Source organism: Labeo rohita, chromosome 3, assembly GCF_022985175.1.
Source record: "Labeo rohita strain BAU-BD-2019 chromosome 3, IGBB_LRoh.1.0, whole genome shotgun sequence".
In the NCBI taxonomy this organism is placed as follows: Eukaryota; Metazoa; Chordata; class Actinopteri; order Cypriniformes; family Cyprinidae; genus Labeo; species Labeo rohita.
In genome coordinates this window covers 55,543,296-55,570,080 of record NC_066871.1, presented here as the reverse complement: position 1 = coordinate 55,570,080, position 26,785 = coordinate 55,543,296, and the positions used below count along the sequence as shown (strand labels likewise).

General features: G+C 35.4%; 1 protein-coding gene across 1 annotated transcript; it reads left to right on the top strand.

Moving 5' to 3' along the window:
• Positions 1–226: 226 nt before the first annotated feature.
• On the top strand, positions 227–3,278 carry LOC127162797 (uncharacterized). The gene is made up of 2 exons (XM_051105638.1): positions 227–507; positions 2,791–3,278. Exons 1-2 carry the CDS (start codon positions 480–482, stop codon positions 3,276–3,278), a joined length of 516 nt encoding a protein of 171 aa, XP_050961595.1. The 5' UTR covers positions 227–479.
• Positions 3,279–26,785: the final 23,507 nt, after the last annotated feature.

Sequence of the window (26,785 nt, the reverse complement as noted above, 5' to 3'; positions counted from 1 at the left end):
ACACTTTGTTGGTGCCCCCTATCGTTCTAATGAAGAAACTGCCCAGTTCAGAGGTGGCATCTTTTACAAATGATTTGAGAATTAATGCTTTAAAAATATTATTTTGAGAGTATTTTACAATTGCATAAATATCCTAATACAATGAAATCAGTGGTTTAAAATATTAATATTTCAATCGTTTTTGCCTCTGCTGTGTGTGCAGTAGATGTAAGTTTCTTGTGTGCGTTTCATCCTCAGCTCTGTCTGAACATGTTTGTTCAGTGCTGTCGGTCCTCTAACAGCTAACCAGAAGAACAGGTAACAAACTGCAGGAGGAGCCACAAACTGAAAGTAAGTTCAATCTAAACACTACTTTTGTCTGTTGACTAAATTCCTTGACATGCTTCATTTCAGCAGTGTGATTTATTAACATTTTGTGCAGTATTTGTTTTCTAAGAAGTGTTTTTCTTGTGATCTGTCTGGAGTAACTTTCACTAAAGATGGTGGAGAGATTTTTTGCGCCTGCAGGTATGAAATACCTTCACTCGTCTTACAGACTGCATACCTTCTTGTTGCCAAATTCATTTTATTCCATGATAATCTAAGATGATTCAGTTTTTTTTTTTATTATTATTTATTTATCTATTTATTTTATTTATTTATTATTATTTTTATTACATTACATTATTTTATTACATTATTTTTGCTCTACATTTAGGCTTGATTTTTATGGAAAAGTTTCTGCTATTAGATTCGTCTTGCCTAACATCTATACATAGTTTTAAAGGTATTTTACACCAAACATGACTAGAAATGCAAAGAAACAAATATCAAATACAAATATCCATTGGACTGAAGAAGCAAATTCATACTCAGTTCAGTGCAAGTAAGACATGTTTTGGATATGGGTTATTAAAAAGTTTTAATAATGAAATTGTATATGAAACAGTTTCATATAAAATATACAGTCATGCTGAATGTTGGCCCCAGACTTTTGAAATGTCATTGTCAGAAATAAAACATTTTAAAAATGTAGCATTTTGTGTAAAATGAAATCAGACAACAGCCCTACCATTATTAAGATAGTTGGATATAAATAAAATCGTTTTTAGGGGTTTTAGGGCTGTTTTTGCTTGCTTGTTTGTTTGTTTTAGTTTTAGTTTTTTACTATTCAGTAAGGAAAAGTCAGTTTAGAATTAGTTTAGAAAATGCATGATATTCTAGTATCAATCTGAGGAAGCATGGTATGATTGATTGATTGATTTAATGTTTATTTAAGGTATGTGGAACCAGGGGCGTAGCACCAAATTCTAGGCCCTATGCACAAGCAGTGGCCATGGGCCCCCGTAAGCTCGAGGTTCACAACTACCTACAACTAACCTTACTACTAATCTAAGAACTCTGCACTGCCGTCTGCCGCTTCAGCAGAATGAACGCTATTTCAAATGCGCCTAGTCAAAAAGCCCGGTGAAGGTGGACTAAACCATTTCGTGCAAGGGAGAGGATGCCTGTCCTCAGACACTATATGTACTTGGACACCATTTAATACATCAATCAACTGATGCATTTACCCAAAATATTAGCATTTACATTAGTTAACAACATTTATTGTGATCTTAAAATTATATTTAAAGGAAAATGAAATTTCCATCCTCAGGGGCCCTCCCCCCACTTGGGGCCCTGGTAATTTAGTCCCACTTTTCACCCAACTACGACGCCCCTGTGTGGAACACTGCAAAAAAGTTTTTAAATAAAATCACTTTTTCTTTTATGAAATCACTTTTATTAAATCTGGGTTATTGCACATTTTTACATGTACCAAATCTTTTGTACCCTAATATTAAAATAATTCAATAAATAAACGTATCACAATTAATAACTAACATGATCTAAAAATGGACAAAATATTTGTAAATTAACATGAATTAAGATGAACAAATGAATGAAAAATATATTAATTCATTCATGTGTACAACCTTGCTGTAAAGAGCTACAATCACAAAACCATAATCCCATTATATAATCATTTAAAAATAATCATTTAAATAATAACCCTATGCACAACCCAACAATACCGAATCAAATTGAGTCTTATTGTGAATTGGATTGAATCGTGTATAATCTTGATGGTACTATTCTGGGAAACCAGCATTGACCCTTCATGTCATTTTCTGCTAATAGTAGTTGCTGTCAATCAGACTATATTTGGCAATGCACCTATACAGAAACATTTTGATCAGAAATTATATTCTTTGTCCATTTTTTTTTAAAGTGACTTCTCATTTAAAAGAAGAAGCAGGAAATTCAGAGCTGCCTTAGACAAGTATATGGAAACTTTACAAAATTCTGTTAATTCAAAAGCAATGAAAACTGTACTTTTATTCATCCTCTGTGTCCTCATAAGATGTATAGCCTTTCTTGTCTTTGTATGTAATTTTCTGTATCTAACATATTGTTTAATAAAAAAAAGAAAAAAAAAAAGAATTGGATTGAATCATTTTAATGAACAAAAATTGTTCCTGAATCAAAATGAAAGCCAGTGAACTGCAAATCAAATTAATTCACTCCTTAAAACTTCACACACTTTTGTTTAGTGTTTCAGTACTGTTTGTTGCATATTCTGCCAATGGAAATAAAGTTCAAACTGTCTTGCTGTCATTTACAGCTAAGCAAAAATAAATTAATAAATAAGTTTCACTTTGTGAAATATACACAAATTACATTTATTCTTCTCATACTCTTGGACTCCAATGAGGAGAATAACATCTTCACCTGATGTCTTATATCATATTTTTATTTTATTTATTTCAGCGATCAGCTTCAGTCCAGATGATCCAGAGATCCGGATTCTTCTGATGGGCAGGAAGGGTTCTGGGAAAAGCTCATCTGGAAACACTATAGTGGGAGAAAGAAAGTTTACAGTCCAAAAACAGAAAAACAATCATAAAGCTCAAGATGAGTCTAAAGTTTGTGAGGGTCAAACTCAGATCCGGAAGAAGCAGGTGCATGTGATTGATTGTCCTGATCTGCTGGATCCAGATCTGAATGAAGAGCAGCTGGAGGAGATGGAAGAGCAGCTGGTCTCTCGATGTTCAGCAGGTCTCAGTGCAGTTCTGCTCACCGTTCCTCTAGAGAAACCTCTGCAAAATGAGGAAGAGATCCTGGATTATATGAAGTGTTTATTTGGTCCTGAAGTTCAGAAATACATCATGATTCTCTTCACACATGGAGATGAGCTGGATGTGCTGGATCAGACCATCCATGAATATCTAAAAAATGATTTGATATTTCTGTTGTAGTTTTAGAGATGAAAGAACAGGATCTGGGAAACATGTCACTGCAATGTGTTTAAATCATTGAGATCAGTGTCATTCAGAAACCAGTGAGAGGAACAACAGAAAGACGTCAGTGATCGACACAAGTGCTCGTTTGCACAAACTGTTTGTGAGGTAAAACTAAACTTGTTATGTAAAAAAAAAAAAAAAAAAATCACTATGTTACAACTTGGCACACACTACTAAATATTGGACCATTTCACAATTGTCTACATATAAACTAAATATTTACAGAGGCCTGTGATCATGAATAAAGCATATTGAATGAATCACATCAGTAAGCTCATGTTTTATCTGACAGACTTCAGAAAGATATGATGATGTTTGACATTTACACTCGTTTATATTTTAAGAGCAAGAACATTATGAGAATAAATGACTCAATGAATCTCCGTTTGCTTTGCTGTATGCTGCGTATGCCAAACATATCAGAACTTGTGTTTTTGTGTGTCAGTATTGACTTATTGCTTATTTCTTAACACAGTTCCTGACTGTTATTGACTATGACAACACCTTAGTTCATGTACAGTATTTCAGAGGAAACTAAAAGTTTTTTTAAGATGAGTATTTAATTGTTTAAGTCATTCAGAAACTTTAGTTTGATCTATTTTAAAACTATAAAGTTTGACTGATTATCTATTGACTGACTTTTCCTTTTTGCCTTCAAAACTAATTAACTGTCAGTTGTACTAGATTAAAAAGAAAAGTAGCCTGTAATTGTTGACTTTGTGGTCTACTATGGTAAACATGGTTAACATAAATGCTGTAATACAATTCAGTATCTTTTTTTCTTTGACTCCTTTGTACCATGTTTTTGAAATGTTTCTTCACACACACACACACACACACACATGTTGTGTTTACATGTTTTATGGGTTCATTCCATAGGCGTAATGGTTTTTATACTGTACAAACTCTATTTTCTATCTCCCTACACCTAAACCTAGTCCTCACAGGAGACTGTGCACACTTTTACTTTCTGAAAAAAACTCATTCTGCATGATTTATAAGCCTGTTTCCTCATGGGGACCTCACAAATGTCCCCACAAGGTCAAAATTTACTGGTATTACTATCCTTGTGGGGACATTTGGTCCCCATAACGTGATGAATACCAGGTGCACACACACACACACACACACACACACACACACACAAACAAGTTTGTTTTTGTGAATTGTGGGGACTTTCCATAGACTTCTATAGTTTTTATACTGACTAAACAATATTGTCTATCCCCTCACCCAACCCTAACCCTAAACCTACCCCTTACAGAAAACATGTTTGCATCGTTACACTTTTAGAAAAACGTCATTTACTATTTTTAATCATTTTTTAACATTGTGGGGACCGCAATGGTTTCAGGTTTTACTATCCTTGTGGGGACATTTGGTCCCCACAATTCACAAAAACACACACATACGTACACACACATAATTATATTATTGAGATACTAGAAATCAGTGGAAAGAAAACAGTACTTTTTGCACATATATGTTTGAAAAGATCATTATTTTTACATTAGTATGTATTTAGGCTATGATTTCATGTGCAGCTCAGTCACAGGTTTATATTTCTGATGCAACTGTTTCTTTTAAAAAACACAGCCAATAAGGTTGAGGGGGAGGGTTTAACAGTGCTATTGTGAGACCAATTAATATTGTGCCATTTTTCCTGTTGTTATAATCTATTCTAGTGCTCACATGTTTTTGATACTGTAAAATTTAGTCTAGTATTTGTTTCTTTTCCCCCATAATTCTTGCCATTGTGTCAGTCATGTGATTTCCCGCTACCTTGTTTAGTGGTATGTGAATGTCAGCTTCAGGAAGTAGACATTTGCATCGCATACAAGACAAGGTTGGTGTGGAAAGAAGAAGATATGGAGGAAAGAGGAAAGAGGAAAGAGGATGTATTAATATCAAGAATGCGTATTGGAAATTAATCATTAAACCAAGTGTGATGTTGTTACAATAAGGCACCACTACAGGGCTCTAATGACACACTGTGAGTTGGTATTGAAGAGAGTTTTGAGCTGAGCATGTGCCTGTTCCAGTGCTGTTTACAGACTGCTATTAAAAGTTATGTAAGTATTATGCTTGTGTAAATTCGTTTTATTAAGACACAACAAATTGGCGACGAGGGCGTTTTCTAAGATATACTAAGGATGACATCAGTAAGTGCACCTTTTCCAAGTCCTTTTTTTGCCTTTTTTGCCGCCATACCACAAGTTCCATGGCTGAAGATGTTTCATAACTAGTCACTGATGCAATTGGAGATTCCTGGCCAGAAGCCAGAAAACGGGCTTTTCTCCTTCACTGTCTCGGAACGGAAGGTCGGAGATTGTTTTATACTTTGCCCAATAGAGGGTTTGCACCGATGTCACATTCTGGTCAGTAACCCGGATGCGTGGCCATTGTGGCGATACTCGTATGTAAACAGAAGCATTGATTGCACGGTTAGTGTACCACTGAAGACGTTGTTCTGCTGTCTAAACCACGGAAAATGTGTGGGTGCTGCTAAACCATATAGAGAAGGACTTAGTAAGATCGTTTTATTTTGACAAACTAAAGTTAATACAGAGTTCAACGCTAAGCAGTGATAGTGTTTCCTTGGTTACTGCTGTACACAAAGATGCTCTACGCTTTATAATGTGTTATACAGATGCTAAAACTCCATGTAAACTTTTTTAAAAACAGACAGTTCCCCTCAGAGACGCAATCATATAAACTCCTACCCCCAATGCATTATTTAGGAGTTTCCTTCAATATTTTGTGCATTGTGAACAGTGAGATTGATCTGCCTGCTACAGTATTTTCTCCTTTTTATGTCCGTCTTCAGCTGTCTAAATGGCCTTTTGCAAACTAAAAATAATAAAAATGTAATATTTCCACACAAATGACATTTTGGAACATGAATGCAGTGTACCACATGCACTGGCCACAGAGCAGTAAATATTTTCTAACCCTGTAATCTGTGCGATCTGCCTCCTTCGTCGTGGACTGATGACCCGACGGTTCTTCCTTCTATTTCTTATCCTGACATAGTGAATTACTTTCATTTTTTTCGCCAAGCCCATTCACGAGTTCCATTCTGTTCAATGGCATTGTTTACACTCAGTGCAGCCACAATGGCCAACTTCCAAGTTGATGGCGTAACATGGAAACACTCTATACCGGTGAAAATTTGAAAGATGCTGTTAAAGCTTTGGAAGAGTATTTTCTGCCAAAAATAAATGTGGTGGTGGAGGAAAGGCATGCTTTCAGAAAATGAGTGCAGGGACCTGATGAGACAGTAGTGCAATACATTGCTGCTTTGAGAGATTTTGTGATTGTAATGGGATATGGTTTGGGCACTACAAGTCCCAGCAGCCCCAGCGTTATATAAGGAAGTAGTGATGGTTGTTTGCTCTTTTTCACTACTGTTTCTAATTTTGGGGACATCGCTGCGGACACAGAACATTGAAAAGAATGGTAGGTAATGAGATTCGTTTGTGAGAGGTGTTCTCTGGTTACTTTGCTACTTTTATTGATTGTAGTTTATGTATGAATTGATGTCGCTGCAGACATAGCACTTCAAAAGAATGGCAGCAGATAAGCAGTTACGTTAAATACCACCGGAGTTTTGTCAAAAACTAAACATATGATGCACCAGTTAAGGAGGTAGTGGTGTAGTAATACTGATGATTTAGTTTTTAGGAGTTTGTTGTTAATGATATTGTTTTTTTGTTTTTTTTTTCTGTTTTTAGTGTTGTGGTTGAATTATTTCCTGACTGATCGTTGTCTAACTGTCCCAGTTTAAATAGTGGATGTTAAAGGTATAATATTTTTATGAAGGGAGTTTTTTATGTTTTTAAATTGTGTAGTAATTATAGTGGGTGCATTTTGTTTAATTGATGTGTTTTTATATTTTTATATTCTTTTGTTGTAATAGACTGTGTTTTCCCTTTTAGGGATGCACGGTTACCGTTTACTTTAGATGTAATACTTCTGTTATTGTTTTGTTTTTGTTTTTTGTTTGTTCATCACTTTTGCTACGTGAATTTGGGGACCCAGAGTGACAGAGGAGACGTTAGGCCCCAAAGAAACTGGGTTTATGGTGATCGTGTGTTCTGATGCTGACTTGTGTTTGTCATCTGCATTGCCCACTGTTAATGAAGTTGTTTATTTCTTTGTTTTGTAGGTTTAGTTTTGGTTTCTTAAGCCAGCGGTGGCAATTTTGGATAAGTCTACATTAATCCGGATACATTTGAAAACTGAGTTTTCATTTTAAAACGCTCTCGGTCCACACTAGTGTTTTCAAGCATTTTCCAAATGTTTCTCATCCACACTGAGACGTAGGAAAACGTTAAATTTGCCATACTGCACATGCGTAAACTCATTGAGAGATACAGACAGATATATAGATACATACAGACAGCTCTATTTCTGTCTTCACTTTCTAGGTAATCTGTGGCCATCTGTGGTTGGTTTTCTTTTTTGTTCTTTTTATTTATTTATTTTAATGTTTAATGTTTTCTTTTTTTCTTTTCATGTGGGTGTTTGCATCAGAGATCAGTAATGTGATGTTTTAATATTTTTGAGTTGTCTGAATAAAAATGTACCTGTTGATAAAAGTCACCTCATGGCCCCTTTCGCCTGGTTATTATTGACCTCTTTAGGTCATCTTACCACACTACGACATGTGAATTTGCTGATAATCTGGATGATAGGCTGCGTCACCAGAAAGACCATAACTGGAATCTAAATTACAATTGCCACACAGCTAGAGGCCGCTGATGCTCAGGCAAAATCAATAGCAGCAAGCTTTAACCACGCTGCTGACCAGAAAAGGGACTGACCACGCTGGTATGCACATCGGTGGGCCACCCGGATACTCTGTTTCGTCTACACAGTTCATCACCGTGCTGGATCTGAAAATCACACAGCAGATTGTTTGTCCCACCTGCCTCTGCCTCTTACTTCAGATGCAGCAGCAGTTGCTTTGGTATGAATTGGTATCACTGCTGTATCTAAGGGTGAATTTGCTTACTGCCCTGAGCTCTCTGTGCTGTGCACATGAATAGCTTGTGGCTGGCCCCCATCTCCATCTGCACTGGATCCTGTTCTACATCCATACTACAAACTACAACATGAGCTCAGTGTGCAAGCTGATTTTGTGTTCAGAGGTACTCGACTGGTGGTATCTGGGGAACTGCAGGAGTCACTGGTCCACATTGCACATGAGGGCCATCAAGGGACGGTAAGGACAAAGCAACATTTACAAGAAATCTATTGGTGGCCCAAAATGGACACATTTGTAGCAAACAAAATTTGTGCCTGTCAGCTGTGCCTTTCCTTGGATAAGACTGCTAAGACTTCTGCTGTACCCCTGCAGCCTGTTCCCTTACCTTCTGCACCCTGGGAATAACCGGCAATTGCCATTGACAACCTTTTTGAGACTGCTGTCTGGGACTGTCGATATGCTCTTACACTCATTGATTATTACAGTAAATGGCCTGAAGTAGCCTTTACTGCATCTGTTGCAACAAAACCGGTGATTTCAATTCCTATCTCTGCCTTCAGTCGACATGGCAACACAACGACTATTGTGCATGACAATGGCCCTCAGTTCACTTTTTTTTTTCAGTTCATGAATTTGCTGCCTTCATGAGAGACATCAAGCACATTCATATAGCGGTTTATTACCCTGCTGCCACAACAGATTACAGAGCCACAACACATGCTATCATTGGTGTGCCCCCCTTTGAATTACTGCGTGGCCAGAAAATGTGCCCTTCTGTCCTTGATCCTACACAAAAAGAAGTGTCATGCACCGTGTCTTGCTCCCATGCCAGATAATGTACTGGGTAATGGCCATTCATTTTATTAAGACACAAAACCAAGCACTGCATAGAATAGAGAAGCATGAAACTGGGAACGGTAGACCTTAAGGCAGTGTCACACCCATCTTCAGTTCCCTGTTAGCCCCAAGCACCCCCCACTAACCGCAGGCCAATCAGGGAGAGGGTGCTCGCTGCAGAGCCAAATTGGATGAGCTGAAGCTCTAACTCCCCCTCGCTAGATGTAATGGGTGGAGATAGACACCTAACCAAACCCTAACCCTACCCCTTGCCCAATCCTAAACATAACTCCACCCATTGGTTCACACAGAGGTGGAGCTGGAGGACTGCCTAAGATCTTACCCTTTTTGGTTGCATACTTCTGAACTGTGCAAGGACTGAGTTTTGTTCATTTTGTTTTTCCTGCATGTGCGTATTTGACCATGTAAGTGTTTATTTGGTGTGATTTAAGTTTGGCCTAAACTGTGTTTATGTGTTTCATGCTTGTCATATTTTCCTGTTTAGTTATGTACCTTATTTGAATGTTTATTGGTAAACTGAGACTCTCTATTTCTGTTCCTTTTTGTAGAAACTACACACACCTTCTATACTCACAAATCCTCCTTGATTTGTGTAATAAAGACAATTGTAACGGATGTGACTAGACTGGACCTTCTGTTCTTTCCGACAGCCCCACTGGCTTCAAGCTAGCTGCCTAAGCATTCCTGCTACCTTCTTTTCACAATCTATAATTTATAAAAAAATATTTTTTTCTATTTTAAGTCGGTCTGCCAACCACCAAGAAGAAGAAGAGGAAGTTCCGATGCCTGTTTTGCTGACTAGTCAAATCTCACACTTGTCAAAAATTGTCGCCTCCTGAAGCGTCACTGGTGAACGCTTATTGGCTCTCGCAGGCTTCTTCAACGAACGCGTCATGATCTGTTTGAGTTTGAATATTAAGCGCGCCGTGACTCGAGATTTTCAGCGAAAATTGTAAAGTCTACTCTGAACTTCACACAGAATTAGTGCACACTTCCAGAGACAGAGTTCATCTGGAAACAAGTTCACATACAGTAGAAAAAGGATGAAACTGGAGTTTTGTGATGAAATTACACAGATTGATGAGGAGCAGGTGCATCATGGGGCTGTAGGTGGAGATGATCTGGATGAACCACATACCGTTGATAAATGGAAAATGGTGGAAAATTTATCATGGAACATGAGGCACGACAGCAGGGGAAATCGAAATGTCGATTGTAAGTTGTTTTGATTTTGTAAACCTGTCAGTTTGTTTGTTAAAGTCTAGGTCACACCGATAGTGATTTTCTTTTCTTCTTTTCCTTCTACTGTTATTGTTTTTGGACTTTAGTCGCCCATATAGAAATGTGATATGTAATAATACTGTTTGAATGAGCGATATATATATATATCATAAAGAACATGTACAAACATGTGAATGAGCTTGTTTTTTTTTTTTTTTTTTTTTTTTACTTTTTTACAGAGTTATGAAACTATTTGATCATATGGATAGTATTGAAAGCAGTTAAGAAAAAAAAAGCCTCAGTTTTTATTGTCATATAATACACAGCTCATTGTTATTATTATTTTTTTTTAATTCTCCAAAAATAATTAATTACTAATTATTAATTATTAATTAATTAGATCGATCAGGCGAACCTCTCTTTGAATTAAACTCATTCATAATGTAAAATTTTTTAAAACGACATGACAAGTGATCGGTTTTCTTTCCTAATAAACATCGGTGCTTTAATTTTAATATAAACTGCTTCAAAGTAGAGGGCTGCATTGGGATTGGGACCCGCTGGGTCTAGCGACATGATGGAGATGTCATGGCTTTGGTTAATAATTGCAAAACTGCTGTTTTCATGTAGTTTATCATTGTATTTTTTTGCAAAGCAGTCTATTTTTATGTGCCGTGTGATGGTGCAACGTTTTTGATAAAAACGAAATTATATTCGAATGTATTGTGTGTTTTGTCTTTCTGTGTTCTCATAGGCTAGCTGCTTTCAGACATGCTTTCAGCACATTTACACCAGGACCAATCAAGCCTACGAAATACTTCAATAGCCAAAATCAAAGTATTTGAAGTCTAAAGAAACGCGGGGTAGCCTAAGCATTTTAGATGTCCCCGATAGCCCAGGCAACTATTCATCTTCCCTACCGGTGCGTCAGAATACATACAGGCCAGGGAAAGAAACAAACATGAATCTCTTTAATAATAGCAATACAAATACGTTTTTTTTTTCCTGCGGGACGGGAGAAGACACAAAATCAATGCATCTCTATTATCGTGCAGGAATAAATTCTCAGAGTTTTGCGGGTGCGGGCGGGAGTGGACATACATATCGCGGGAGCGGGCGGTAATGGTCAGAAATTCGGCGGGTGCGGGCGGGAGCGGGATGAAGAAAACTCTACTTCAAAGCTAAACTGCTTGTTTAAAAATTAGCTGTCTGATCGTTAGAGGTCGCCGTCGCTCCTTTTGCTGCAATTCGCAAGCTGGTATCGTAATGCATTGTGGGAACCCGTGTTGCTGTAGGGGTATTACGATTTAACCCCTTCAGACCCTGCGTCCATTGAAATGGACATCACATGATTTTTTTTTTTTTTTTTAAACCAATCAAATGTTATGTTTTTAAAAATATGAGCAATGCCTGGTCACTGATTTGTCCCTGATCAACCAATTACAATGAAGATCTGACTCCTAACTTAATAGGTGCCTTCGAGATGCACTACACTAGCCTGCCACCGGCTGGCGAGAGCAGCCCCTTGCAGTCGGGGGAGGAGTAAAGAGACGGCCGTCAGGTCGGACCCTTTTTTATTTATTTATTTATTTATTTTTTATTAATGCTTGAACAACATGTACAAATGTACCAAGGGTGTACACAAAAAAATATAACAAGTACTTACATGTATTATAAACATAAGTACAACAATAATAAAACACACTACACAATAATAAAAATAACCAACAGAAAAAGAAAATAAGAAAAAAGAAAAAAAAGAAATGACAGGCCTTGCTAAATCATAATAAATTAAATGAATCAAACAAACACAGAGTTTTTATAGCTTTTTTGTTTGTACTCTCCTTAATAGTACTTCTATAAATATCCAATTCTTTAAGTACCACAGAAAAAAAGAGGTTTCTGATGACTAAATTTACAACGATGAATATGAAACTTAACAAGTATGATCATGAGATTGACAATGTAAGCCTCATTTTCCAACTTCTTGTCGTAGTTCAAAAAACCAAATATTACATGTTCGTATAGTAAGAAAAAGTTGGACAGCACTTTGACATTTATAAATCTAGAAACCTCCCACCATAGCCTCTTTGTATGCTGACAATACCAGAAAATATGAGGTACTGTTTCTGGGTGTGATGTACAAAATGAACAATTCAGATCTATTTCCGCAATAAATCTGTTTAAAAAATGCTTAGCAGGGTAAAACTTGTGCAGTATCTTAAATGAAATTTCTTTAATTTTATTTGTAATAAGATATTTATTAGGTAATACCCAAACTTTCTTCCAATCAATGTTTCTGATAAACTGAGACCAATAGAAAATAACACGTGGTTTACTAACACTTTCTTTTTGAAATAATGAACGAATAGCCTTATTATTTTTTTCCCTTAGATGAAAAACAAATTCTACCACAGAAAGTGTCAGCAGGGTGAAGAAAAGAAGCATATTTAGAGTATGAAAAACCTCTACATAAAGACACAATACTAGAAGAGATAGCTCCAATTACAGAGGCATATTCTTTTGTGGTTACAGGGAATTCAAAATAAGAAAGAAATTCATTATAAGTCATTAAATACCCCTGAGAGTTCAATAGCTGACCTACTAAAAGAATCCCTTTGTCAAACCAAGTTTTCATGAACATACTCTTGTGTTTATACAGAATATTACAATTATTCCATATATAATACTGGTGCGGAGAAAAATTGTGCTTGTCAATTAACTTCCACCCCAAAAGTGCTTGCCTGTGAAAAGCTGACAATTTAACAGGAAGTTTTTCAATTTTGTAATTACACATTAACAAAAATGAGAGACCACCGAGCTGATCAAAAACAGTACTAGATACTATATTCCACACAGAAGAAGGGTTTTTCAAAAAATACTTTAACCAGTTAATTTTGAAAGTGTTATTTAAGATAGAAAAATCTAAATAGTCAAGACCACCATTTTTATATGAATTAAGTATCACAGATTTCCTGATATAATGCACACGGTTTTTCCACAAAAAATGTAACATTGTCTGATCAATTAACTTATTTATTTTACTATCTGAATAAATTAAGAAGCAACATAAGTAAGCATAGAAATACCTTCTGCTTTAGCCAACAGAGCACGACCTTTAAACGATAAATCCCTCTGTAACCAAATGTTAAATCTACTTTTTACTTTTTTTTATCACAGGACTAAAATATAATGAGATTCTGTCCCGTTCATTTTTGGAAATAGCCATACCTAGCGGGTCGGACACTTATAGGTTTCCGTAATGTGCTGAATCAACGTCATTATGGCAGACCACGCGATTTTTGCCTTGATCGTAGCGGAAGATGTGGATGCGATTGAAATTCCCATGTTTTTGCATGAAAATCTTTATGGACAGTAAAGGTGTTATTTAAATATTATTAAGTTGTATTTCAGTGTTACGTTTACACATGTAATTTTTTTTTTTTTTTAGGTTTTTAGCGCATCGTCTGTGTATAATTCCTTAAGATGAACATGCTGTGTCATTATAGTTTTGTTACAGCTTTTAATTGGGTAACTTTTGTAACCCAATTTTTGATAGGTGACTTTGATCATTCCAAATGTTCATATAATCAGCATTTGGTGCATCGGTGTCATTTTACCTGTGTCTATTGATAAAAAAACAAAAACAAACAGAAGGTTTTTAAGTGCATGTAGTTAATTTTATACAAGGTTACTGCATATAATTGTAGTTTAAACTTTTCCTTTATATCACTATTGTATTGCTTAAAAGTGAACCAGTTTTCTTTGCAGTATTTATTTGAGGTCTAAAAAAAGTACAGAGCATCTTGTTTTGACAAGATTCATACTGACATACTGTCAGTAGTTAATATAATCAGACCAAAACAATCCTTTTACCTAAACACAGAACAAGCTATATTCTGAAAAACAAAATATTTTTGAGATGGTGTCTTAATTTGTTATGTGGCTTTGTATATAATCAACACAAAGCAGTATGTGTATTCATGAGTAGATCTGTCACACAAACATGTTAAAACAATCATTACAAGATTGCATTGGCATGGAAATAAATCATATAAAACACAGACCTTGTAAAAGATTTTTTGATGTTTATTGTATCACAAAACCATATACAGCACAGGCCTATAGAGGATGACACTGTAGGCTGTTCCAAACATACAAAAAGAAAGGAAAAAAGAAACCGAAGAAATGAAACTACGTAAGATATATTACAACAAATCAATAAAAGAAAGAAGCCAATCATTTATTCTACAATCGTTTTGCTTTTTTATTGATCATATCTTTAAGTGTCAAATTAGTTTGTTAGTTACTTTTATGTAATGCAATATGACGTTTATTATTTGTATCTTGGTTTTGTAGTTAGCTATAGTACATTTTTCAAATATAAGCAGTTTATTCGGTGTAGTGAAGCCTCTCACAACATCCATTAAAAAAAACGGCCTCTGGTTGACCTTTTTTTTTCCAATCTTTAACTCTTATACAATAAGAATATATATTTACCATATCGCCTAATCTTCTTTTTTATCATTATTTTTTTTGACTGAATATCAGATATTCGATATAAAGATTGATTACATACAGGAACTTTTAAGAAAAAACACGCAGCACACGTCGTGCTTGTCGTTACATAATCTGAACAATGAGAATAAAGTGTGTCGTCATCAAGGCTTTCGCATCCGTTTTTGAGCAACTGCAGCGCGTGACCTCTGCGACTGCTCTCGTTTTGTTCTCACGGTACTTTGATGGCACATGTGATCGAAAGGCGGCTGCAGCGCCGATCAAAGTCGGACAAATGACCTTACCAGAATGCATTGTTTTGTAAGGCGGCAGCCGATTTTTTGCGGCGCCGCATGAAGTCGAACGCACCTAATCTGATTGAGCTACAGACATCACAAAAGAGAGACATGATAACCAGACAGGAAGAGGAGGAACCCCATATTTTACCTTTTATTTGCAGAGTTATGTTAATGGTAGACTCATCAACTTGCACCGGTTGTAAAATTAAGACTATAAAATAATAATATTCAAAGTTATTTTGAAAATCAGTCAGAGCTGCAGAACACAGGATTTTTTTTTTTTAAATTGACTTTTTAATTTACATCAGGTTTTAGCGGGAACCTCATGTATTAGTTGCGTAACAGGTTGAGAAATTTGTGCAAGTATTTCAAAGCTAAATAACAGAGGTACAAATTCAAATGTTAATGTTTTATGAACATTGATGTTATTTAATGAAATTAATATGATTTCATTTATATTTTTAAAGTGACTATAACCTGTAGATCAATTTTTCATTGGTTTTATTGAGAAACAGCCATAGTGGATGTGAGATCAGTGAATACACAACAACACACACACACACCAACTCAACACACACCAATGCCTTGATGCTATAATGCACACAATCATATATTTATCAAAACAATCAGCAAGTACACATAAACCCATACATATACACACAAAGACATTTATACATATACTCAGATTCACCCACTTCAACCAAAAAACAAGTTTTTTTGAGACTTCATCTAATCTTACTTTTTTTTTTCACATTCTTACGTCATTGTTCATTCTTACAGTATGTGTTCTGTTCAAAATCTTAAACACTAGTTCAACTATAGTGCACAAACTCTACTTATTATGTATGGTTGAAATATGCAGATTTTTTTTCTTCAGTCCTGACGTCCACTGTAGTGGACATGAGAAAAAATCTGATAAGGAATTAGTTTGCACAAATCTTTTTTTTAGACTCATTTATATGTTGGAGAAGAACAAATATCAGGAGGACAAACTTTTTTTTTGTTTAGTAAAAAAAATATCAGGTCTGAAAGAGTTAAAAGAGGCAGACGAATAGGGAATATACTCCCTGAAAATAAATAAATGAATAAATAAATCCATGCATGCATGCATACATACATATTGTTGTTATTATTATTATTATTATTATTATTATTATATGAAGGGAATTCCGTGATTTTGAAAAGAAATAGATGATCTGAAGTTCCTTTTAATTTGAAAGACAGAGACGTGACTTCCAAAAACATCATAACTATTTACTTTACGAGAAAAAAAAATATTTATTCCATTATACGTTTTCTAAAAGGAGTCACTTAAGCCCGTTTGCCAGTTAAATATCCATTGTTTGCAACATGTGCTATAAATATGCCAATAGCATCTAAAGGGAGCACGTAATACAGACTATGGAGGCGAGGATAAGACTAAAATCTTAATTTCTTAGTTATAAATTAATCGCTGCAGTTCTATGGAACCCGGTACATGTCATACAGGAGAAAAAAAATGTAAATGTAAATTTAGTGCAATATTTTGCCATTTAGTGCAATTTTAACTAACAAATGTAATTGGATTTGTATGTCTGAATTCTTTTTTACACCACTGGTCACTATTATGGCTATCAACATGTTTACTCATTCTGTGACCACACTCAACAAAACTAAATATATGTGAATCCATATATTAATACTACACACCCTAAAGACTATGTGTACCAAAAATATTTACCATATCTTTATACCTTACTCGCCTTTCGTTTTGGAGCTTTGATTCTGTCAACATCTTCTCAAAGTGCAAACTGGAATTAAACTGCTTTGGTCATGTAACAATTTTCACTGACCATGTGACACTGCACATATTCAATTGAGGCCCTTATATTATTTATTTATTTATTTATTTATTTTCATATTTGCAGGAAGTGCACTAAAACATCAGTCAGTAAGGTTTGTTGAGCTTTATGAATAAAAACCTTTTTAACACAACATCATAATACGTTCCCTTATTTTAAATGGTAAAATAATCAATATGATAATTCGTTTCTTCCTTTTAAGGAAATCGCACGATATATTCTGTCCATCGTTTTACTGAATTATGCGCACAATATTATAATTCGATTGATAATTTAAGTAAAACACTTTAGTTTAACTTTAAAATATTTTAGTTTAAAATATTAATATAACTACATGATTAGGCTAATAGCTAATTAAAAAAAAAAAAAAAACAAAAAAAAAAAACAAGGGACTGATTTCCTAATTCGTGACCATGATTTATGTTTTTATTTATTGGAATGTAAAATGAGCTATTTTGTGTCCATGTGCTCTATTTTCATGACCATTTAACGCAAAATTGCGCTTGTTTTCTAGGCTAACTGTGGGAAACTGTGGGTTGCAACAAGTACTGGTTTCTTCTGTTTCTTATGGGAAGATATATATATCTTATAAATTATAAGAAATTTTTAACTACATGTTAAATGGTACAGTCATGTACACTACTACTAGTAGCACTTTTTTGCTTATGTATTTTGGGGTAATCTACATGCGATGGATGGAAACTCCAGGCCCAAATGCAAATGCAAAAGGTTTAGTAAACAACAAGTAGAGAAAATAAAGCAAGGCAAATAAAAAAGTAATCCAAACAGATCGGCAAAAATAAATCCACACAAGACATTTGTTATCCACATTTATTTTCTTTTTCAACTGCACTGAAGTACTACTGAATACTTTTAATTTTCACCAGTTTTGCTCAGTGTTGTCATGAATTGTCATCTTTCCTCTCCCAAGGAAGACAACAAAGAGATGGATTCTAGTAAAACTGACAACTGATATTGTGACTTTCAATCTGTCAGATTGGCCCTGTTTTTAAATGTCTAATCTTTACCTTTCATTTTTAACATCTGTTTATTCACATAGATCAATGGCAAGTTTCTTAGAATAATCTGTGTTGTTAGGTCATTTTCATTTAATAAAATGTGGACATGAAGTATCTTCATGTACAGATTTTAGGTAAGGTAAAGAAAACATGTAAATGAAGTACAGATCACACGGGGTGGGGAAAAATCTTTTATTATTATTATTATTATTATTATTATTATTATTATTATTATTATTATTTTGTTGTTGTGTTTCAGAACCCTGCTTGTATCAATGGTGATTGGCCTGGTGACACAGTCCTTAGAGAAGATGGATGATGTGTAATTGAATTATGTTCTTATTTTCTTTGTGTTTGTTTTCATATTCGCTTGTCCATGGGTGTGACTGATACTGTGGGTGGTGAGTGATTTAAAAAAAAAAAAAAAAAAAAAAAAATTCTTTGGTTCCTGTTTACAGTTTCCATTTGTGCTATGGTGTAAATGTCAAATGAGTCAATAAATGTACAATAACGGATACTTTTAGTGAGTATCACCAACCTTTCTCACTCACAGTCAGGAAAAGGGAGATAAAAAGACCATTAGCATATCATAATCAGTTATCATACATTATATGGACTATTATTTGAATATTATAAAAAGCCATGACATGAGTGCTGCTGTGTAGCCCCTTTTTAAATGAACAAAACTTTAGCTACTCTAATAACAGACTATTTTTAAACACAAAAATAATATATATTAATGAAAGTATCCCAAACATGTAAATTGCAGAGTTTTCTAGCAAAGTAACACGTACTGGACACTGAATGACTTGCCGGAGGTAAAGGTAGTGCATCAAAATTGCATTTATCGTTTACGTTTCCTGATATAATAGACATCATTTTAAAGACGAGACTTGTTTCCTATCGAAAATAACAAAACACAAACCTTATTGCGATTATTGGACATGAGGTAGCCTAGTGACGTTTAATTCACGGATATGAACTGAAACGCTAAATTCTGCACATGCAGTGGTCAAAACGACACATACCGAACCAAACCATTTTTTTTTTTTTTCTGTACGAAAAAGTCTACCATTACACCGATAGAAAGCATTTAAAATAGCAAAACTGCACTTACCTGAACAATAGTGTGTCTGGGCAAAGGCTGTTGTAGCAGAGCGGGAAATAACGGACATATTTTCAAATTTTCAGTACTCCATCAATAGAAACACGGGAAGAATGAGCTGAGATGTGGACTGTCACAAACCTGCCACAGGTTATGTGTGTTTTTCCAAGTAAAAGTAAAATGTTAACCATAAGTTAACATATTCCACCATATCTAAGCCATATATAGCTCTCGTTTGTGTGCGGTCATCTGGGCCATACACATCAATACAAATAGTCATCTAAAAGAAAATCCCCTCCAATTCTAAAGTCATGGCAAAACATATGAAGAGTTCAGATGCAAAGTACGTCTGACGTTTTCTTTAAAATTAGCATTTCTTTCTGGCTGGCTTGTATGTACTGGTATTTCTGATTAGGTTGAGGCTGGGATTTAGAGCATTTGAAGTGAAAGATGAACATATACTGTGTGGAGAGCAGTCACTCAGTATCATTATCTAATTTTTGATCAAGATGACTTTTAGGCAATTTAGGCTTATTGAAAATACGTGCCTCTATATACATTTCTGCAAACCTGAATAAACGTACCTATATGTACGAATCACTGCAGTTTCCAGTTAAAATGAACACTCGAGGCAGTAAAACTTTTATTCCTTTTCACACATAGTATGATTTACACACAGAGTTTTGATTAATAAAGCCTAATTATCAGACGATTACTACTGCTGAATATTATATGGTTTTAAAACAGTTTTAACATCTTGCGCGATTTTAAAATATATACTTTTAATCGTTGTTGTCACGTATACAGCTTCATATACATGAGTTAGGGTGTATATGACAGAACATCAACCTTTAGCAACATGCCCCGAATATTTAAATTCTGAACAGCTGCAATACGAACCTCAAGCAGCATAACACGTGTCAAGATCACGTATTTAACGTGTGTTTTAGCGTCACTCTCTGGACATTTCACTTTAAAACTGAAGTAAGGTACGTGTTGCAGAAATGTATGTAGAGACTCGTATTTCTAATGAGCCTGGGTTACAACTAGAGGCTTTTGCATTTTAACTCTTCATATATGTAAAAGTTTGGCCCATATGTGTCCAGCCATGCCATACCTAGGTCAAACGTGACAGCAATCAGCCACATTTGGCCCAAAGGTTCTTGCTATCTGGGTGGTCTTTTGAATGTGTATTATTTGATGTGAAATTTAATATTTGTAAATTGTAATAAAACTGCTTGTATAAGCCATAAGCTTTCACTACTGTTTGTGGCCAGTTATTAGCTTGGTCTGCCCCAACCCTAATCAAACACACCTGCCTTCCAGGGCCGATGTTGCGGTTGTGGCTAGAAGGGATACAGCTCCGACCGGAAACTAACAATAAAATTAATAATTTTAACTATTAGATTTTTTTAACGTCTACACCTACCCCAACCCTAAACTTAGTCCTTACTATACTACAAAAACAGTATTATTGTTGTACAGTGTGACAAAATAACATTAGATTGATTTGCGCAGTAGCTAGAGCTGTATACCCGAAGTTGTAGCTTTAACCAGAAGTTGCCCATTCCTGATTTAGATTGTTTGGTTTATGATGAAGTTTAAACAATTATGTGTTATTTGATGTTTTGATTTAAACTGCCAACGAAATACCATAACAACAAGCCCTCACATAATCGCTTCTTATCATTGGCTCCTCCCTCTCTGTCTCATTCCACAAATCACAGCAGAGTCTGTCGCGGCTGCGCTTTACATGAACGCTGCAAACACAAAAGACTTATTAAATCATAAATGATTGGCATCTCTGGTTCATTTGATAGAAAATGAACATAATAACTGCTGAAATATCTACAGGTGTTTCTCAGGTGAGTCAGAGCGCTCATATACGCACAGTATCCTGTACAGCCGCCACTGAGGGGTACTGCGAATATACAAATGCTGTAATGAAACAATGCTTACATTTCGTAAGCATTAAAACTTATTATTATTATTATTATTATTATTATTATTATTATTATTATTTTGTTGTGTTTCAGAACCCTGCTTGTATTAATGGTGATTGGCCTGGTGACAAAGTCCTTAGAGAAGATGGATGATGTGTAAGTGAATTATGTTCATAAGTATTAAGAATTGTTAGTGTTTTCTCATGAATACTAAAGATGCTTGTTTTATAAAAGGTTATTTTGTAAGTTTCTTTTAAAGGTGAACCACCAGTTGGTTTTTAATTCCATTTTCTTAGACCCATACATTTTAAAGGTATATGATTATTTTGATGGAATTAAATAATACAAATGTTCAATTCAAAGTTTTTATAATAAGTTTTTGTTTTGCAGGGCTAGCGCGACTATTGTTACTACTTTCCTTATTGTGTTGTGAATTACCCAGTACTATTTGTATTAATATCACTGATTTTGTTTTCTTTATCTTAGTTTTACTTCCTATTTGCATACCAGCTGCAGGGTGTTGCCCATGGGTGTGACTGACACTGTGGTTGGTGAAGGATTTTTCTTTGGTTCCTGCTGTGAATGCTGTGTGTAATTGGGGTTTAAATTTAAATTAGTGGTTGTATATTTTACAGTTTACAGTTTACATTTGTGCTATGGTGTAAATGTCAAATGAGTCAATAAATATACAATAATGGATACTTTTAGTGAGTCTCACCAACCGTTCTCACTCACAGTCTGTCAGGAAAAAGGAGAGAAAAAGACCATTAGCATATCATAATCAGTTATCATACATTAGATGGACTATTATTTAAATATTATAAAAAGCCATGGCATGAGTGCTGCTGTGTAGCCCCTTTTTAAATGAACAAAACTTTAGCTACTTTAATAACAGACTATTTTAGACACAAAAATAATATATATGTATTAATGAAAGTATCCCAAACATGTAAATTGCAGAGTTTTCTAGCAAAGTAACACGTACTGGACACTGAATGACTTGCCGGAGGTAAAGGTAGTGCGTCAAAATTGCATTTATCGTTTACGTTTCCTGATATAATAGACATCATTTTAAAGACGAGACTTGTTTCCTATCGAAAATAACAAAACACAAACCTTATTGCGATTATTGGACAGGAGGTAGCCTAGTGACGTTTAATTCACGGATATGAACTGAAACGCTAAATTCCGCACATGCAGTGGTCAAAACGACACATACCGAACCAAACTATTTTATTTATTTTTTTCTGTACGAAAAAGTGTACCATTACACCGATAGAAAGCATTTAAAATAGCAAAACTGCACTTACCTGAACAATAGTGTGTCTGGGCAAAGGCTGTTGTAGCAGAGCGGGAAATAACGGACATATTTTCAAATTTTCAGTACTCCATCAATAGAAACACGGGAAGAATGAGCTGAGATGTGGACTGTCACAAACCTGCCACAGGTTATGTGTGTTTTTCCAAGTAAAAGTAACATGTTAACCATAAGTTAACATATTCCACCATATCTAAGCCATATATGGCTCTCGTTTGTGTGCGGTCATCTGGGCCATACACATCAATACAAATAGTCATCTAAATGAAAATCCCCTCCAATTCTAAAGTCATGGCAAAACATACGAAGAGTTCAGATGCAAAGTACGTCTGACGTTTTTCTTTAAAATTAGCATTTCTTTCTGGCTGGCTTGTATGTACTGGTATTTCTGATTAGGTTGAGGCTGGGATTTAGAGCATTTGAAGTGAAAGACGAACATATACTGTGTGGAGAGCAGTCACTCAGTATCATTATCTAATTTTTGATCAAGATGACTTTTAGGCAATTTAGGCTTATTGAAAATACGTGCCTCTATATACATTTCTGCAAACCTGAATAAACGTACCTATATGTACGAATCACTGCAGTTTCCAGTTAAAATGAACACTAGAGGCAGTAAAACTTTTATTCCTTTTCACACATAGTATGATTTACACACAGAGTTTTGATTAATAAAGCCTAATTATCAGACCATTACTACTGCTGAATATTATATGGTTTTAAAACAATTTTAACATCCTGCGCGATTTGAAAATGTATACTTTCGAACGTTGTTGTCACGTATACAGCTTCATATACATGAGTTAGGGTGTATAAGACAGAACATCAACCTTTAGCAACATGCCCCGAATATTTAAATTCTGAACAGCTGCAATACGAACCTCAAGCAGCATAACACGTGTCAAGATCACGTATTTAACGTGCGTTTAGCGCCACTCTCTGGACATTTCACTTTGAAACGGCCGCGAAACTTGCAGTAAGCTATTACGCTGTTGCAGAAATTTATGTAGAGGCTCGTATTTCTAACGAGCCTGGGTTGCAACTAGAGGCTTTTGCATTTTAACTCTTCATATATGTAAAAGTTTGGCCCATATGTGTCCAGCCATGCCATACCTAGGTCAAACGTGACAGCAATCAGCCACATTTGGCCCAAAGGTTCTTGCTATCTGGGTGCTCTTTTGAATATGTATTATTTGATGTGAAATTTAGTATTTGTGAATTGTAATAAAACTGCTTGTACTAGCCATAAGCTTTCACTACTGTTTGTGGCCAGTTATTAGCTTGGTCTGCTCCAACCCTAATCAAACACACCTGCCTTCCAGGGCCGATGTTGCGGTTGTGGCTGGAAGGGATACAGCTCCGACTAGAAACTAACAATACAATTAATAATTCTAACTATTAGATTTTTTTTTAACGTCTACACCTACCCCAACCCTAAACTTAGCCCTTACTATACTACAAAAACAGTATTATTGTTGTACAGTGTGACAAAAATAACATTAGATTGATGTGCGCAGTAGCTAGAGCTGTATACCCGAAGTTGTAGCTTTAACCAGAAGTTGCCCATTCCTGATTTAGATTGTTTGGTTTATGATGAAGTTTAAACAATTATGTGTTATTTGATGTTTTGATTTAATCTGCCAACGAAATACCATAACAACAAGCCCTCACATAATCGCTTCTCATCATTGGCTCCTCCCTCTCTGTCTCATTCCACAAATCACAGCAGAGTCTGTCGCGGCTGCGCTTTACATGAACGCTCCAAACACAAAAGACTTATTAAATCATACATGATTGGCATCTCTGGTTCATTTGATAGAAAATGAACATAATAACTGATGAAATATCCGCAGGTGTTTCTCAGGTGAGTCAGAGCGCTCATATACGCACAGCAGCCTGTACAGCCGCCACTGAGGGGTACTGCGATTATACAAAAGCTGTAATGAAACAATGGTTGCATTTCGTAAGCATTAAAACGTATTATTATTATTATTATTATTATTATTTTGTTGTGTTTCAGAACCCTGCTTGTATCAATAGTGATTGGCCTGGTGACAAAGTCCTTAGAGAAGATGGATGATGTGTAAGTGAATTATGTTCATAAGTATTAAGAATTGTTAGTGTTTTCTCATGAATACTAAAGATGCTTGTTTTATAAAAGGTTATTTTGTAAGTTTCTTTTAAAGGTGAACCACCAGTTGGTTTTTAATTCCATTTTCTTAGACCCATACATTTTAAAGGTATATGATTATTTTGATGGAATTAAATAATACAAATGTTCAATTCAAAGTTTTTATAATAAGTTTTTGTTTTGCAGGGCTAGCGCGACTATTGTTACTACTTTCCTTATTGTGTTGTGAATTACCCAGTACTATTTGTATTAATATCACTGATTTTGTTTTCTTTATCTTAGTTTTACTTCCCATTTGCATACCAGCTGCAGGGTGTTGCCCATGGGTGTGACTGACACTGTGGTTGGTGAAGGATTTTTCTTTGGTTCCTGGTGATTTGTTATTAGACACAAATATATATATATATATATATATATATATTAATGAAAGTATCCCAGACATGTAAATTGCAGAGTTTTCTAGCAAAGTAACAAGCTGTGGACACTGAATGACTTGCCTGAGTTAAAGGCAGTGCTGTTTTATTTGCATTTTTTCGCGGTTGCAAAACTGATTGAGAATACTTGAGACATTAGAGATTCGTTCTTGTTTAATTCGCGTTATAACTAGAAAAGAGAAAGGACGCATTCACTCGTTCTCTGCTTGTACTTACAGCGTTCTATCACGCCACATCAAAGAGCGTCAAAACGGCATTTATCGTTTACGTTTCCTGATATAAAAGACATCATTTTAAAGACGAGACTTGTTTACTATCGAAAATAACAAAACACATACCTTATTGCGATTATTGGACAGGAGGTAGCGTAGTGACGTTTAATTCACGGATATGAACTGAAACGCTAAATTCTGCACATGCAGTGGTCAAAACGACACATACCGAACCAAACCGTTTTTTTCTGTACGAGAAAGTGTACCATTACACCCCTAGAAAACATTTAAAATACCAAAACTGCACTTACCTGAATAATAGTGTGTCTGGGCAAAGGCTGTTGTAGCAGAGCGGGAAATAACGGACATATTTTCACATTTTCAGTACTCCATCAATAGAAACACGGGAAGAATGAGCTGAGATGTGGACTGCCACAAACCTGCCACAGGTTATGTGTGTTTTTCCAAGTAAAAGTAAAATGTTAACCATAAGTTAACATATTCCACCATATCTAAGCCATATATAGCTCTCGTTTGTGTGCGGTCATCTGGGCCATATACATCAATACAAATAGTCATCTAAAAGAAAATCCCCTCCAATTCTAAAGTCATGGCAAAACATATGAAGAGTTCAGATGCAAAGTACGTCTGACGTTTTTCTTTAAAATTAGCATTTCTTTCTGGCTGGCTTGTATGTACTGGTATTTCTGATTAGGTTGAGGCTGGGATTTAGAGCATTTGAAGTGAAAGATGAACATATACTGTGTGGAGATCAGTCACTCAGTATCATTATCTCATTTTGATCAAGATGACTTTTAGGCAATTTAGGCTTATTGAAAATACGTGCCTCTGTATACATTTCTGCAAACCTGAATAAACGTACCTATATGTACGAATCACTGCAGTTTCCAGTTAAAATGAACACTAGAGGCAGTAAAACTTTTATTCCTTTTCACACATAGTATGATTTACACACAGAGTTTTGATTAATAAAGCCTAATTATCAGACCATTACTACTGCTGAATATTATATGGTTTTAAAATAATTTTAACATCCTGCGCGATTTGAAAATTGATACTTTCGAACGTTGTTGTCACGTATACAGCTTCATATACATGAGTTAGGGTGTATAAGACAGAACATCAACCTTTAGCAACATGCCCCAATATTTAAATTCTGAACAGCTGCAATACGAACCTCAAGCAGCATAACACGTGCCAAGATCACGTATTTAACGTGCGTTTAGCGCCACTCTCTGGACATTTCACTTTGAAACGGCCGCGAAACTTGCAGTAAGCTATTACGGTGTTGCAGAAATGTATGTAGAAACTCGTATTTTTAATGAGCCTGGGTTACAACTAGAGGCTTTTGCATTTTAACTCTTCATATATGTAAAAGTTTGGCCCATATGTGTCCAGCCATGCCATACCTAGGTCAAACGTGACAGCAATCAGCCACATTTGGCCCAAAGGTTCTTGCTATTTGGGTGCTCTTTTGAATGTGTATTATTTGATGTGAAATTTAGTATTTGTAAATGGTAATAAAACTGCATGTACAAGCCATAAGCTTTCACTACTGTCTGTGGCCAGTTAT

What these genes read in the sequence shown, in the direction of transcription:
- LOC127162797 (XM_051105638.1), top strand. Translation starts at nt 480, where the DNA reads ATGGTGGAGAGATTTTTTGCGCCTGCAG. An exon ending in GAGATTTTTTGCGCCTGCAG is followed by an intron (nt 508 to 2,790) that starts GTATGAAATACC and finishes TATTTATTTCAG; the next exon opens with CGATCAGCTTCAGTCCAGAT.